At 41.2% G+C, this 14062-nt stretch overlaps 1 protein-coding gene across 1 annotated transcript in view; it reads left to right on the top strand.

Annotated features, from left to right (window-relative positions):
* Positions 1-14062, top strand: part of DNAH11 (dynein axonemal heavy chain 11) — a 358971-nt gene that overhangs the window by 90241 nt on the left and 254668 nt on the right. The window contains exons 23-28 of the mRNA XM_053898599.1: positions 1435-1593; positions 4493-4615; positions 5405-5527; positions 6807-7031; positions 8520-8611; positions 10131-10257. Of these exons, the coding sequence (XP_053754574.1) occupies positions 1435-1593; positions 4493-4615; positions 5405-5527; positions 6807-7031; positions 8520-8611; positions 10131-10257 (849 nt within the window). The remainder of the gene's footprint in view (positions 1-1434; positions 1594-4492; positions 4616-5404; positions 5528-6806; positions 7032-8519; positions 8612-10130; positions 10258-14062) is intronic.

Below are 14062 nucleotides of genomic sequence, written 5' to 3' on the forward strand. Positions count from 1 at the left end.
TGCCTGGGTTAACTCAGTTAAGCCTTTGACTCTTCATTTCAGCTCAGGTCATGATCTCCTGGTTCATGAGTTTGAGCCCTAAGTCGGGCTCTGTGCTGACAGTGGGGAGCCTGCTTGGGATTCTGTCTCCCTCTTTGTCTGCACCTCCCCCGCTCTTGAGCGCATTATGCGCTCTCCCTCTCTCTCTCTCCCTCAAAATAAAATAAACATGAAAAAACAAGTACCATGGCTGAGAGGGTAGGCTTAAGAAAGGTTTTGAATTCTTTCTTTAGCAACCATTATTTTGTATCTTAAAAGATACCCTTTGATTCTGAAATTTGGGGCAACTAATTGAAGTATGCCACTTGTGAATTTATATGGAATACTGTGATCTTTATTGACTCTTCTGATATCCCAGAGGGACTCAATATATAGAGAACAGACCTTATTTGAATGTAGTGCTTTGATAGCTAGTCCCCATAGCTGTATGCCCTTTAAAGAAGGTAGAACCTCTTTGGATAAGCCAAAATGCACAGAAGTGAAAGGCAGTTAAAAAGTGTCAGGACTTTTTACTTTTTTGTTAACGTCTTTGTGTTGATCCCATCCTGTGCTCGGCTCCTACCAAGGCTTTCCGTTTTTTCCCCTCATATTATCCTTATCCTAAAGACCATAACAAAAATGTCCCATGATTCTTTTGGATGTCAGGGGGTCAGCATATGCCATTACTGTGCTTAGGCCCCCATTTGTCTTTGCTACAGTTTGATTATCTGACTTCAGAGAGACACCTTAATGCCCACTTTCAGCTGAAGCCATTTTTTTGTTTTAATAAAGTGGCATTGTCCTTTTCTTTGTGCTGAATTGTTTTATTATGGGTTTTCTCATTCACAATTTTCAATGTTGTTTCATGGGCCAAGAAGACAGCCAAGTCAGGGGCCCTACTTGATACATCTTAAAACCATGAAATATTTAAGTGCCAAGGAACAAACATTCAATGGTAGCCAACATTTCAGGGCTGCCATTTAAACAAGTCAGGTCTTTGAAGGAAGATCTTAGTAATTCAGGTTAACAATCTCTGTTTTCTGCTTACTTATGTTTCCAGAGGAGATGCTCTTCTTTGCAAAGGTCCTGGAAACTCTCTTAACTTGCCTATATTTAATGTCCTATGGGTTTCCTCATGGGATATCCAGTTAGCGCCTATGAATAAGAAACCAGTGAATCTAAGTGGCTTGTACGTAGATGACTCATACAAATGAGAAGATCCTTTCTATTTCTCTGATTTTAGTCCTTAACCTAGGGGCTTAGATGCTTTCACTCTTTAGTAATTCAGGGAAATATATATTTATTCTTCTATAGAAGACAAATTATAAAATACTATTATATCTGAAGATCTGTTTTTTTGCTTTTTTTTTCTCTTTTTTCTTTTTTCTTTATTTATTTTTTTTTACTTTTCTTTAGGAAATCTGCTCACTAGACAAGGAAGTCCGTGTATGGGATGCTTACTCAGGCCTGGAAAGCACGGTCAAGGACATGGCGGCCTCCCTGAGAGTGGTCACAGAGTTACAGAGCCCTGCTCTCAGAGACAGGCATTGGCACCAGCTGATGAAGGCCACTGGGGTGGGTTTCCTAGGTCTTGTTAATGGAATATTTTTGTGACTGTTAAGTGTTATTCCTTGGTTTACGTTGTTTATCTGGAATGAAGTGGGATTTGTGAGAAAGCTTCTGGTCAAGGGATGCCTAGGTGGGTGGCTCAGTCAGTTAAGCATCTGACTCTTTATTTTGGCTCAGGCCATGATCTCATGGTTCATGCATGTGAGCCCTGCATTAGGCTTTGTGCTGATAGCAAGGTGCCTGCTTGGGATTCTCTGTCTCTTTGTTTCTCTCTCTCTCTGCCTCTATCCTAGCTCCTGCTTGTGCTCTCTCAAAATAAATAAACATTTAAAAAAAAAAAGACTTGTGGTCAAACGGGGGAGATCAAGCTCCTTGAGTTAGGACCAACAAACTGACCATGCGGAGATCCCATTTCAGCCCCTGCTGTAGACTGAATGTGTCCCCCAAAATTCATAGGTCGAAGCCTAAATCCCCACTGTGATGGCATTTGGAGGTGGGGATTTGGGGAGATAATTAGGTAAGGAGGGTGGGGCTCTCATGAATGAAGTTAGTACCCTTAGAATGGGATGGAATGACCAGAACCCTCTACCCTCTGCCTTGTGAGGGTACAGCAAGATGTTAGGCATTTGTAAACCAAGAGAGACTTCAGCAAGAACCCAACACTGTATCAGAGGACTCTCGTTAGGATCAAACGAGATCATGTGAAGGCCTTGTATGGAGCACAGCATGGCTAGAAAGAACCTCATGGTTGTGGAGAGGATCAGAGGGTATAAAAGTGAATTCAGGGGAGAGAGAATTCTGAAATTGTGATTTCTTCCCCCCACCCCTACCCTAGGTCATTTAATAATGATGTCCTTTTGGGGCACCTGGGTGGCTCAGTAGGTTAAGTGTCCAACCCTTGATTTTGGCTCAGGTCATGATTTCACAGTTCTTAAGTTTGAGCCTCAAGTTGGGCTCCATGTTGACAGTGCAGAGCCTGCTTGGGATTCTCTCTCCCTCTCCCTGTCCCTCCCCCCCCCCCCCCCGCCTCTCTCTCTCTCTCTGCCAGTCCCTCACTTGCACATATGCTCTGTCTCTCAAAAATATATAAATAAACCATAAAAAAATGATGGTCCTTTGATAGTTTTGATTTTATTGGAAAGCATGAAATGATTTCTCATGTATCCATGAGACTTGAGGTTACATTTTCTAGTCTTTCTGCATCTTAAGAGCAGATGTACCAACTTTTTTTTTTGGGGGGGGGGGAAGGTGATCTTTAGGAGTTCAAAATATGTAAAAGGCTGCCTGATGAGTGTGTTGTCTCTTAGGCACACATTGTGAAGAAAGGCTCTCATGACTTGAAAGCAAAGTTGGCGCAGTGGGGAAGTTGAGGAAGGGGACAGTCAGGTGAAGTGGGCATAGCCTAGGCTTTATTCATCCAACCCGAACAATAACTCTGGGATCTTGGTCTAGTTACCTGTTCTCCATACCCCACTTGTCCCTTGTATGAAATGAAAATAATGCTGTAATGCCTCCCAGATGGATTTAGTTAAAACATTGGAAGTGAGATTATATACATAGATGAAGTATGTAGCAAGTTTCAGTTAACTGCCCTTGAAGCTGCTATTATTATTGTTACTATCATTATTACTGCTATGCTTTCCATAGTCTTTTAGACTTTGGATAATTAGACTTGGTAATTGATTGATTAATATATTCATTCAGAAAATCTTTATCAAATCTTCCAATATGTGATAAAGTATGTGTCCCTCTCCTTTATTTCCTCCAGTGTCATTTCTCACACTATTTCTTACCTGTATCAGGCCTTTCTAAAAGTCAGAAAAAGGCACCTCTTCCCAGGCTATCCTGCAGCAGCTAGATTCAGCCTCCAGTTGTTGACTGGCTAGGTGTCTGTGTTTCAGTGCACAGATTACACAACTGATCAGGGTGGCCCCATTACACATTCCTGCTCATTCTTTTTCTGAGACAGAACTCAGTCCACGGCCCCCATCACCTCTGGAGTAAGGTCAGAAGTGATGCAGACATAGCACTCATCTGGTTTGCTCAGGACTTGGCAGGTTTTAGCCCTGAAGGTTCCACCTCCCAGGAAACCCCTAATCGTGGGCAAATGGGAATGTGGAGTCACCTCTTTGGAGAGGCAGAAGGTGGCAAGCAGTGTTAGAGATTGGGGAGAGGCAGAGAAGGCGGCCGCTACCTAGAAGCAGAGAAGGTATTCTTAGCAGCGGCAGGAAGGGAAGTAGATTTTCTGCAGCTATGTGGCTGAGTCAGCTCTTCATGTTTGAGGGGGGCGGTTGAGTTTGAGCACTTAGGAAGAGCTGAGGGCTTAGCAAATGCTGGGGTTGGGGGTGGGCAGTTAACAAGATGATCGGGAGATAAATGTGAATGATATTTTCACATGGTAATAATGAATAATGACCCTATGAGTAAGAATATTTTTTGCTAAGGAACAAAGATTAAATTAGTGACAAAACTAAGTTAAATCACGGAAGCAACTGGGAATTATGTTCAGTGAATAGAGTACTTTAGGAAGAAAAGACAAATGAGCTACTCCCTGATCCCTGGGATTTCAACCAAATTAAAATAAATGAACAATGTGATTCTCTTTAAAAATGGGATTTGTGGGCAAAGAGATAAGAAATGAGCTGACAAGGGAAGGATATGAAACAAAAGAATGCAGTGGAGTGTGAACATGGCCAGAACCTTGGCCCTAGCTTTAGGTGGGTGATGCCTCAGTAACTATGCGTTAAAAAGCATTGTCTTTAATGGGCCCCACCTTGCAGAACCAGAGGTGTGCTTAGCAGCTGACTTGAATATATTTAGCTGTGATCGGTTTTTCTGGCCATTAGGCCAAAGAACCATTAATACACGTGTAATGTAAATTTCGCCCTTTTTTCTTGCAAATTAGGTCAGATTTTCAATAAACGAAGCCACAACTTTGGCAGATTTGTTAGTGTTGCGGTTGCACCAAGTGGAAGATGATGTCCGGAGCATTGTGGACAAAGCGGTGAAGGAACTGGGGACTGAAAAGGTGGTGTCCTTGGGCTGTTTTCCTTTTACACCGAGCTAGTTCTGTGCTGTAGCCCCTAAGAGTCTGAAGCCCCCATGCCATGAGTGTGTCCCATGAGTCCCATTTTCTTCTCTGCCACTAGTTTGTGTGTGACTTGGGCAGGAATCTGAATCTTTCTAAGCCACAGTTGATGTGTAAAACAGGAGGGTTGATCCAGTCGATGATGATGATGATGATGATGATGATGATGATGATGATAGAGAACACTTAAGAACATGTCATTTGCTTTGTTGCAAGCACTGCTGTTAGTGCTTTATTTACAGTATTTCATTTAATTCTGAGGTAGGTAATACTCTGACCCTGTCTTACAGATGAGGCAGCTGAACGGCAGAGAGGTCCCTAACCACAATCCCCCACCCCATCCCCCAGGTTCATGCAGGTTTATTCAGGCACTAGAGCACTACCTGTCGTCTTCTGGCTGATGTGCAAATCATCTCTAACAAATGTTTAGATTACTTTGGAAGTCCCTTTCTGCTCTAATGTTCTGTTTCAGTGAAGCATGTAAATCTCAGATCCAACAGAAATTTGATGTTAGTGTGATGCTTATTTTTGTGAGGTGGAATTCATTCTCTGAACCTCATCACCATGAATAATTTGCAGGAGAAAAAATGAGGCCAGTAGTATTGGATAGCCCTTTATTTTTATTTTTATGTTTTGCAAATTGTGAAAGTTTTTTAAAATTCCAGATGATATCCTAGATATTGGTAGTAAATTAAACTGTGCACATAACTTAATACTGTTTATGTCTAGGCTATTATTGAAATCAGTCAGACCTGGGCAACCATGGAGTTCTCTTATGAAGTTCACTATCGGACGGGCATTCCATTGCTAAAATCTGATGAACAACTTTTTGAAACTCTAGAGCACAACCAAGTAAGATGGGTATATTTACTGAAGAATTTGCCTTTTAAATGATAATTATAAACTTTTTCCAAGTTCTAGTATTCAATATTTATTCGTTCATTGGGCATCTACTTGTCCTGACTCTGGGCATGGTACCCTTTGAGATCAAAAGGTGTGAACACTTGTTCTCATGGAACTTGTACCTGAGCAGGGAGACAGACAGTAGGGCTCCAAGGAGTCTAGGAAGTGACAGAGAGGCTCTTTGTCGGGTGGGTGAAAGACCTGGGGAGAGCCTTGTGAGTTGGGCTGGTAGTCAACAAAGAATGTCAATCAAGAGGGTGTTGTGGGCAGTGGGGACAGTGATGGTTGTCAGGGGCTGGGGAGTGGGGGAGGTGGGGAGATAAATTGGTCAGAAGGTATACATTTCCAGGTATATAAGTAAGTCCTGGGGATCTAATGTATGTCATCATGGCCATAGTTAATAATACTGTATTGTCTACTTGAAAGTTGTTGGGAGAATAGATCTTATTAACACACCCCTCAAAAAAGTTTATGGCGATGGAGGTGTTAAGGAACTTTATTGTGGTGGCCATTTTACAATATATACATGTGTCAAAGCATCACATTGTACACTTTACTCTTGAATCATGTAACATGTCCATGATAGCATATTAAAATTGGTGGTAGAGGAGAAGTCAAATGTGTTAAATACAAACAGGTGAAAGAGAATGACAAGAGGCCTTTCCCCTGAGTGACTTCCTGAGATTATAGCATTGGAGAATGGTCAGAAGTACTCACCAGACTGTTCAGCATTAATGCTTGGTTTGTCGACTAAAAGAGGAGAAAAATGGAAACTTCAGGGCTTAGGAAGCTGTAGAGAAAGTTCATTTTGGTTTCTTTTTTTTTTTTCAGTTTTGGGAGAAAAAGAAGATTTATAACCTTGCAATTATTAATAGGCAGGGACCCCAGGGATAGACTGAGAGAAGATGAAGGAATACAATGTAATTCCTAAAGCCACACCCGGGAGCATAGTATTTTTTTCTGCCTACAAAGAGCTACATGGTCTTCCTGTGGAAGACGCATGAAATGCAGTTGCTGCTACTTATCTTTTTTCTTTTGGAAAAAAACGTCTGTATGAATATTGAATGCCAATCGTTCATTTACTTAGCAAATACTGAATGCTTATTCCGTGTATGGCACGCTAGATTCTGGGAATCCAGCAGTAAACAAAACGGGTATGGCCCCTCCTTCACGGTACTTTCAGTCGCCCACCTGAGCTGTTCCTTACCATTCTTTTCCTTTGTTTTAGGTTCAGTTGCAGACTCTCCTTCAAAGCAAATATGTGGAATATTTTATTGAACAAGTGTTAAGCTGGCAAAATAAATTAAACATTGCAGACTTAGTCATCTTTGCTTGGATGGAAGTCCAGCGAACTTGGTCTCACCTGGAAAGCATCTTCGTTTGTTCGGAAGATGTTCGAATCCAGCTTGTGAAAGATGCTAGAAGATTCGATGGACTAGATGCTGAATTTAAGGTTCATAGAAGACAGACTATTTTCTAGCATAGCAGAGTTTTCCAAACAATATAAAAATCTTATAAAAAACATAATTTGGGGGTATTTCTAAAAATACGCTTTCGCATTGTAGGATGCCGATCAGGAAGCTTTATCTAGGGAAGGGTCAGATAGTAAGTATTTTAGGCTTTGTAGTTGTTTATGGTCTCTGTCATAACTGCTCTACACTGCCACTGTAGTGTGAAAGAAAACAGACACTACATAAATGGGTGTGGCTGTGTGCCAATAAAACTTTGTTTATGGTCACTGAAATTTGAGTTTTCTAGAATTTTCACGTGTCACAAAATGTTAAGCTGCTTTTGACTTTTTTTTGAACAGGTTAAAAATGTAAAAACTATACTTTGCTCCTAGCCATACAAAAAGAAGCATCAGGCTTGATGTTCCCCTTAAGCCCTGGGTTGCTGACCCTTGCAGTAAGGTCTTAATTAAGTAAAGTACTTCGGGCGGGTTGGGGGGGGGGGGTGGGGAAGCCAGTAACAATACTACTAGTTACTTGTTTATTTCATAGCACCACAGACAACACATAGAGATGTACACATGATAATGATAAATGATTTGAAAGACTTTCAGCAAAGAGTAGTGGCTATACGTTTTTATATAGAAATGGGGAATAACTATCTTCCTATCTAAAGAACACCCAGAGGTAGATTTTAACTTATTTTTTTAATGTTTATTTATTTTATTTTTGAATGGAGAAGGTTCAGGGAGAGGGGGAGACAGAAAATCCCAAGCAAGCTCCTAGCGCAGAGCCTGATGCAGGGCTTAAACTCATGAACCGTGAGATCATGACCTGAACCGAAATCAAGAGTTGACCATTTAACTGACTGAGCCACCCAGGCATCCCCATACTATTTTAACTTTTAAGGAAGAAAGAATAGACTGCTGAGTATTCGTCTGATTTTCATATGTGAATATACTCGAAGATTCTGGGTTCTCTGTCTCGATTCTTTTTGTTTGGACCCAGAATGGTGGTAATGCCCATCGAATTTATTTTGATAAAAGCTGTGTGATTGTACCTTGTTTTTGGCCTTCATCTAAAAGTTTAAAAGCAAAAGTGAGCAGACATGGGGTTAGAAGTCTCTTTTGCCTTATTTTCTTACAATTCTTCATTTTTATTTAAAATCTTTTTTTAGTATTTACTTATTTTGAGAGCAAGAGAGCAAGCAAACAATGGAGGGCAGAGAGAGCGAGGGAGGGAGGGAGGGAGGGAGGGAGGGAGGGAGGGAGAGAGAGAGAGAGAGAGTCCCCAGCAGGCTCTGCACTGTCAGCATAGAGCCTCACGTGGGGCTCGATCTCACAAACTGAATAATCATGACCTGAGTTGACAGACACTTAACTAACTTAGCCACCCAGGTACCCCTGTTCTTCATTTTTAAATTCCTCAAATGCATGAAAAATTTAGAAAAGTAATTTCTAATATCAATGGCTCCACCTTATACTTTCATACAGGAGTTAATGTTGAAGACAGCTAAAATAAAGAATGTTCTAGAAGCAACATGCAGACCTAATCTCTATGAAAAACTTAAAGATTTGCAATACAGGTAACGATAAAACTATGAAGTGATGAATTTGTTATAGTTTTATGAGATTGCTTTTAAGTATGTTACAGCATTTAACATCATGTTATTGTAGATACAACTGTTAGTAAATTTATGATTTTGCTTATAGTTGTCCAGTTACCTTGGACATATTCGGTGGTACATAGATAATGTAAATCAAATACATTTCTCTTTTCCAAATGGGCTATCATAGTAGTAAAATGAGAATATTATCAAGAGACTTGACATGAATGATCACTTCTTTTATTGAACTATCCTCCAAATATTTATTAAGCATCTCTTCTCTGCCAGCAACTTGGAATGCACTTAATAATTTCAAGTCTTTTTTGGGTATACAGCTAATACTAGAAATTACCCTTAGAAAGCATGTTAGTATTTATGAAATCTTTGTCCTAAAGGCCATTTGTATATTCTGGCTTTTGATTACAAATGGGCAGTCAGGTACTAAAAGAAGAAGTTTGTGCAGAACTGTGATTACTTTTTATTGCAAGGTAGAAAAGAGCTCTAGATAAAAATGAATATTACACGAACAAAATTATTCATGCTTTGGAAGTTTTTTAGAGGTAAAGTTGGCCATAATTTTAAAAGGGTAGATTTCCACAGAAGTTAATTTCTTTCTTTCTTTCTTTCTTTCTTTCTTTCTTTCTTTCTTTCTTTCTTTCTTTCTTTCTTTAAGTAATCTCTTTTCCCACCATGGGGCTTAACTCATGATCCCAAGATCAAGAATTGCATGCCCTTCCACCTGAGCCAGCCGGGTGCCCCAGCAGTTAATTATTTCTTAGTGATGTTGGAGTCTCAGGGGTTATCTAAGAACAATAAAGCAGAAATGATTCTGAATCTTAGGACTCCTCTGAATACCAGAGAGAGTTGAAGCCACTTGTGTTTCATAGGCATTCACTGGGGAAAGGAAGACTTTAAACCAATTACATCTTAACTGATACATTTTACTCTCTGGATGAGTGATGCCAAGCCCAGTTTCTCTTGGCAAGTAGGAGGGTTATTAAGAAAAGTGAAGAGTGGGGCACCTGGGTGGCTCATTGGTTGAGCGTCGGACTTCGGCTCAGATCATGATCTCACGGTCCGTGAGTTCAAGCCCCGCATCGGGCTCTGTGCTGACAGCTCAGAGCCTGGAGCCTGCTTCAGATTCTGTATGTCCCTCTCTCTCTGCCCCTCCCCCGTTCACACACTGTCTCTGTTTCTCAAAAATGAATAAATGTTAAAAAAAAAAATTTTTTTTTAAAGCGAGGTGTGACCTCAACCTAAGTCTGATCTCTGTTTAGCTTCGACTGGTGGTGTGTTTGTACCTGTTTCCTCCTGTTTGGCATGACGCGTATGTTAGCACAAGCAAGTTGCTGGGGTCACAGAGAGGGAGTCAGGCTACCTGTTCAACAGTAAGCTTATTATGGTGAGCGGACAGATGAGAGGAGCTGGGTTTTGTATGGTTGTTGTTTTAATAACTGAATGGGCAAGATAGGCATGTAAAGATTTTTCATTTCCACAGGCTTTCTCTTTGTGAAAAAGCTCTTGATGAGTACCTGGAAACCAAGCGTGTGGCTTTCCCGCGGTTCTATTTCATCTCTCCTGCAGACTTACTTGACATTCTCTCGAAGGGAGCTCGGCCTAAACAGGTAAGGAATATATATTTTTTGCAAGGGTCATATTCTGTGTTAGCTAAGGAATGCCACAGTTTCTCTGTCATGTCAAATGCCACCTACCGTGTCACATGTGCTGGGAGATAGAAAATCAGCAATAAAAATGGGTGATGCAGCAACAGAGGGATGTCAGAGGTGGTGCCGAAGGAAGCAGGTCCTCAGTAAAGGGAAAGGATATCATATGCACAAGGCTTAGGGCCCTGCAAGAAGTTAATGGAAGAACCATTGGCTCCAAATCCCCCAGAATTCTGGGATGGGGCCTGGAGTGTCTTCTGCCTGGTTAGCAGCTTTCTTAGGGGAGGATGGGTCCCTTGGAACAAGACTGTTGTGGGGTCTCTGTACTGCTCCCTGACTCCTGAGTCACCTTCATAAGTCTTGAGTGGTGTCAGAGGTGGACTGTGTCATTTCATGTTGGTCCTCCAGCTAGCCCTCTAATTTTCCCCCACCTGTGCAAGAACACCACCCCTGACAATATTTACAGCAAATAAAAGCAGCTATTATCTTTTGTAACCTGAGGGCTCAGATCACAGACAGACTCAGTACAAATCCCGAAGCATTCCTTCCTGTACACATTGAGAGGATGTTGCCTTTGACTTCCTATTGAGTTGTTGACATCCACGTAGGTATTGCAGTGTTTACAGCTGACAGAGGCTCTCAGTCCCGGACCTGACCACAGACAAGATTGTTGTAAAGCTCTAAGTTGTGCTTTATCATTGAGGATTTCTGTCGACATTCTTTCTCTAGAGATTTCTATGCATTGTCTTTAGAATATGTATCACTTCACACTGTAGTTTCCTGAATTCTACTGTTCTTTGAATACAGCATTTATCTTGATTATTTTTCTCACACTCATCACTTCTTTTCGACCCTAAATTTGGTGGCTCGTCACCGAAAGATGGCTCTTCTTGCTGCTGATAATATGAGTGCATTCGTGCTATTAATGCAGAGTTGTTAGTTGAACTTGGACAGCATTTTGAGGATCAGCCCTCAGTTATAGTTTCCTATATTCACACTAACTTCCAGATGGCTTTGTAAATATAATTTGTCTGATTACATTGACTAGCAATCCAGTATATCCATCTCTCATTGATGTATCACATAATTGTATGTTTGGGGTGTTTTTGTTTGTTTGTTTGTTTGTTTTTTTAAACTAGTCTGAAAGAGAGCAGTCATAAGCCCACTTAAGCTTTAGTTGCTTCCTGGGAACATTCTCATGACCAGCAGGTAGAAACTCGCGGCTGATTGTGAGGTGGAAGGTATCATATTCCATTACAGGTACATGTTCTGGAAGGCTTTGAAATCCAAAATATTTATCATTCTAAATTCTCAATACATACATGAGAAGAGAAAGGTATAAATCTGTACTAGGATAACATTGTTTTTCTTTTAATTATATTCCTTAAACATAGTAAATACTTGTATGACTGGTTTACTGAACAGTATTAATTACAGAGAATACGGGCTTGTGCAAGTTTTATTTTCTATGGTTATTAATCGCACATGTGCCCTACTGTATCTCCTTAAGTAGCAGACTACTGTATAACACACGGGATAGGTATCTAACATCCTGGTCTCTTTTTCTTACTAAAAAAAAAAAAAAAATGAAAGAAACCAACAGCAGCTCAGAAAGGTCTAGTTAACAATCCAGACTTACCTCTTTGTTGAGGCCAGGCTTTCACACAATAAGTTTGGAGCTGGAAGGGAGATGGTGATTATTTTATTGTACATCCCCATCCCACCTGTTTATCATGGAGAGAGGGCAGGGCTATCATCTGTCAGTCATTGCTTTTCTTTTTCTTTTTTTCTTTTTTTTAAATTTATTTATTTTGGGAGAGAGAGTATGAGCTGGGGAGGGGGAGAGAGAGTGAAAGAGAGAATCCCAAGCAGGCTCTGTGCTGTCAATGTGGCTGGATCTCACAACCCTGCAATCTTGACCTGAGCTGAAATTAAGAATTGGATGCTCAACTGACTGAGCCACTCAGGCATCCCAAGGCCTTTCATAATATTTGCTCCTGATTCTTGGACCAGCAATGACTTACTCTTCTGTGTCCTCACCAGCAAGCATCCACCTGTTGGGTCCCTTGTGGAATAAAGGTGCCAGTCCTCAGGGAGCACAGGGGAAACTCCTAGGGGATATATATTAGAGAACCAACTCTGTGTCAGCACTTCCTGTTCTTGATCTGGGCAGTGAAATCAGCCATTGGGTTATATCTTCTTTCTCCTTTTCTACATCAAATGTCCAAGGAGGTACATGTCACAGATTGACTTCCTAGAGGCACCTATAGCTTCTGTGAGTGATTCTTCAACACCTATCTCACTTGGTTGGGCCAAAGAATTCTTTACCTTCCCCATAAGGAGTGAGGAAAAGGCACAGCGTCTCCTTGTGGGCTGATAAGTCATAGGCATGAAGGATGCCACTTCTAGTCCCCACCTCCCTGCAGTACTTTGTATAGAAAGGGTATATGGAAGCAGAAGATGGAAAGGAGTTGAGGTTGTGTCTTACAGGCCCTGGAGGGACCCACCCGTCCTAACCCCTCTTTGCCATCTTCGGAACATGCATGTTCTCAATGCCTCTTTGTCCTTAGTTGAAATACTGGGCTGGGGCTGGTGGAACAGGTCATTACTGTTCTGCTCACCAGTCTTCTTTATCTCCTTTCAAAGAATGAAAAAATGGTTCCCCCTTGCCAGACAACAGGTTGGCTCCTTGGGACAAGCATCCCTGATGCCAACTTTTTTTTTTTTTTTCCATTATCTTTCCTAAATTAGAGGCTGAGTTTATATGTGTATATAAATATAAATATAAAAACTTCAAAAGTGTAACATTTAAATCATTATTGTTATGTTTTCAGTATCACTTCAATGTTAGAATGTTCTCTAACACCCGTAGGACTCACAGTGGAAGCCCTCTCACCCCCCTCCTTCCTAATATTTTAATCAGAAGTTCTAAATCTCTGATTCACGTCCATTGCCCGGTCCTAGTGCTGCTGCCACTCCTTAATGAATTACTAGATGCTATAAGACATTCAAAAGATGTTAAAGTGAAGCCACACTACAGGGGCTTCCAAAATTGTTCACAGCCATGCTGATGAATGCCACTGGCATTGCTGTCTACCCCATGCTGACCAAAGGAGGCGGGTGTTGCTGCCTATGAGCAAAAGAGTCTAGCCACCTGGCTACAGAGCAAACATGGTTTACAGAGGTCTTGACTGTCAGCTTGGAAAGGATTACGTTTTTCATGTTTTTGAAACTGATATTTTAAATTGTCCTCAAAAAATGATTTCACCGATATCTTTTAGTTACATTAATGAAACTTCCAACAACTGAAATTCACATAAAATGCTATCCCACTGTTAGTAAAGGTTCATTATTTTAAATGGTGTTTCACTTCATCTGTGGTAGAAATAACCACTCAGGAGTGACTAACAGTCGCAGGGGAGTGGAGGGTGGGTGTGGGGACTGGGAATCGGTAAGGAGCTACGGGCAGTTTGGGTCATCCAGAGCCACAGTCAGCTTCTTTGGCTGGCATGGTTCTGCAAAGTGCAGGTGCATTTGGAATTCTTGGTCGCTTACTAGGGAATAGTTAGTTAATGCTTTTGGCAGTGAAGCCACATAGCCTGGCCTTGCTGCACTCTTACCTTCTTTTCACTCTTGGAATCCGTTTTGGACCACCAGCCACAGCTTTTCCGCCTCTGCCTTTTGTACTTGAATTCCTGAATGTGCTCCCTGTTGTGTGACCAAAATAACATGGCAACTGCAGCTTGTGGAATAACAATGCAATTTC

The sequence above is a fragment of the Panthera pardus genome, unplaced genomic scaffold, assembly GCF_024362965.1.
Source record: "Panthera pardus isolate Hobbes unplaced genomic scaffold, ASM2436296v1 HiC_scaffold_8, whole genome shotgun sequence".
NCBI lineage: Eukaryota > Metazoa > Chordata > Mammalia > Carnivora > Felidae > Panthera > Panthera pardus.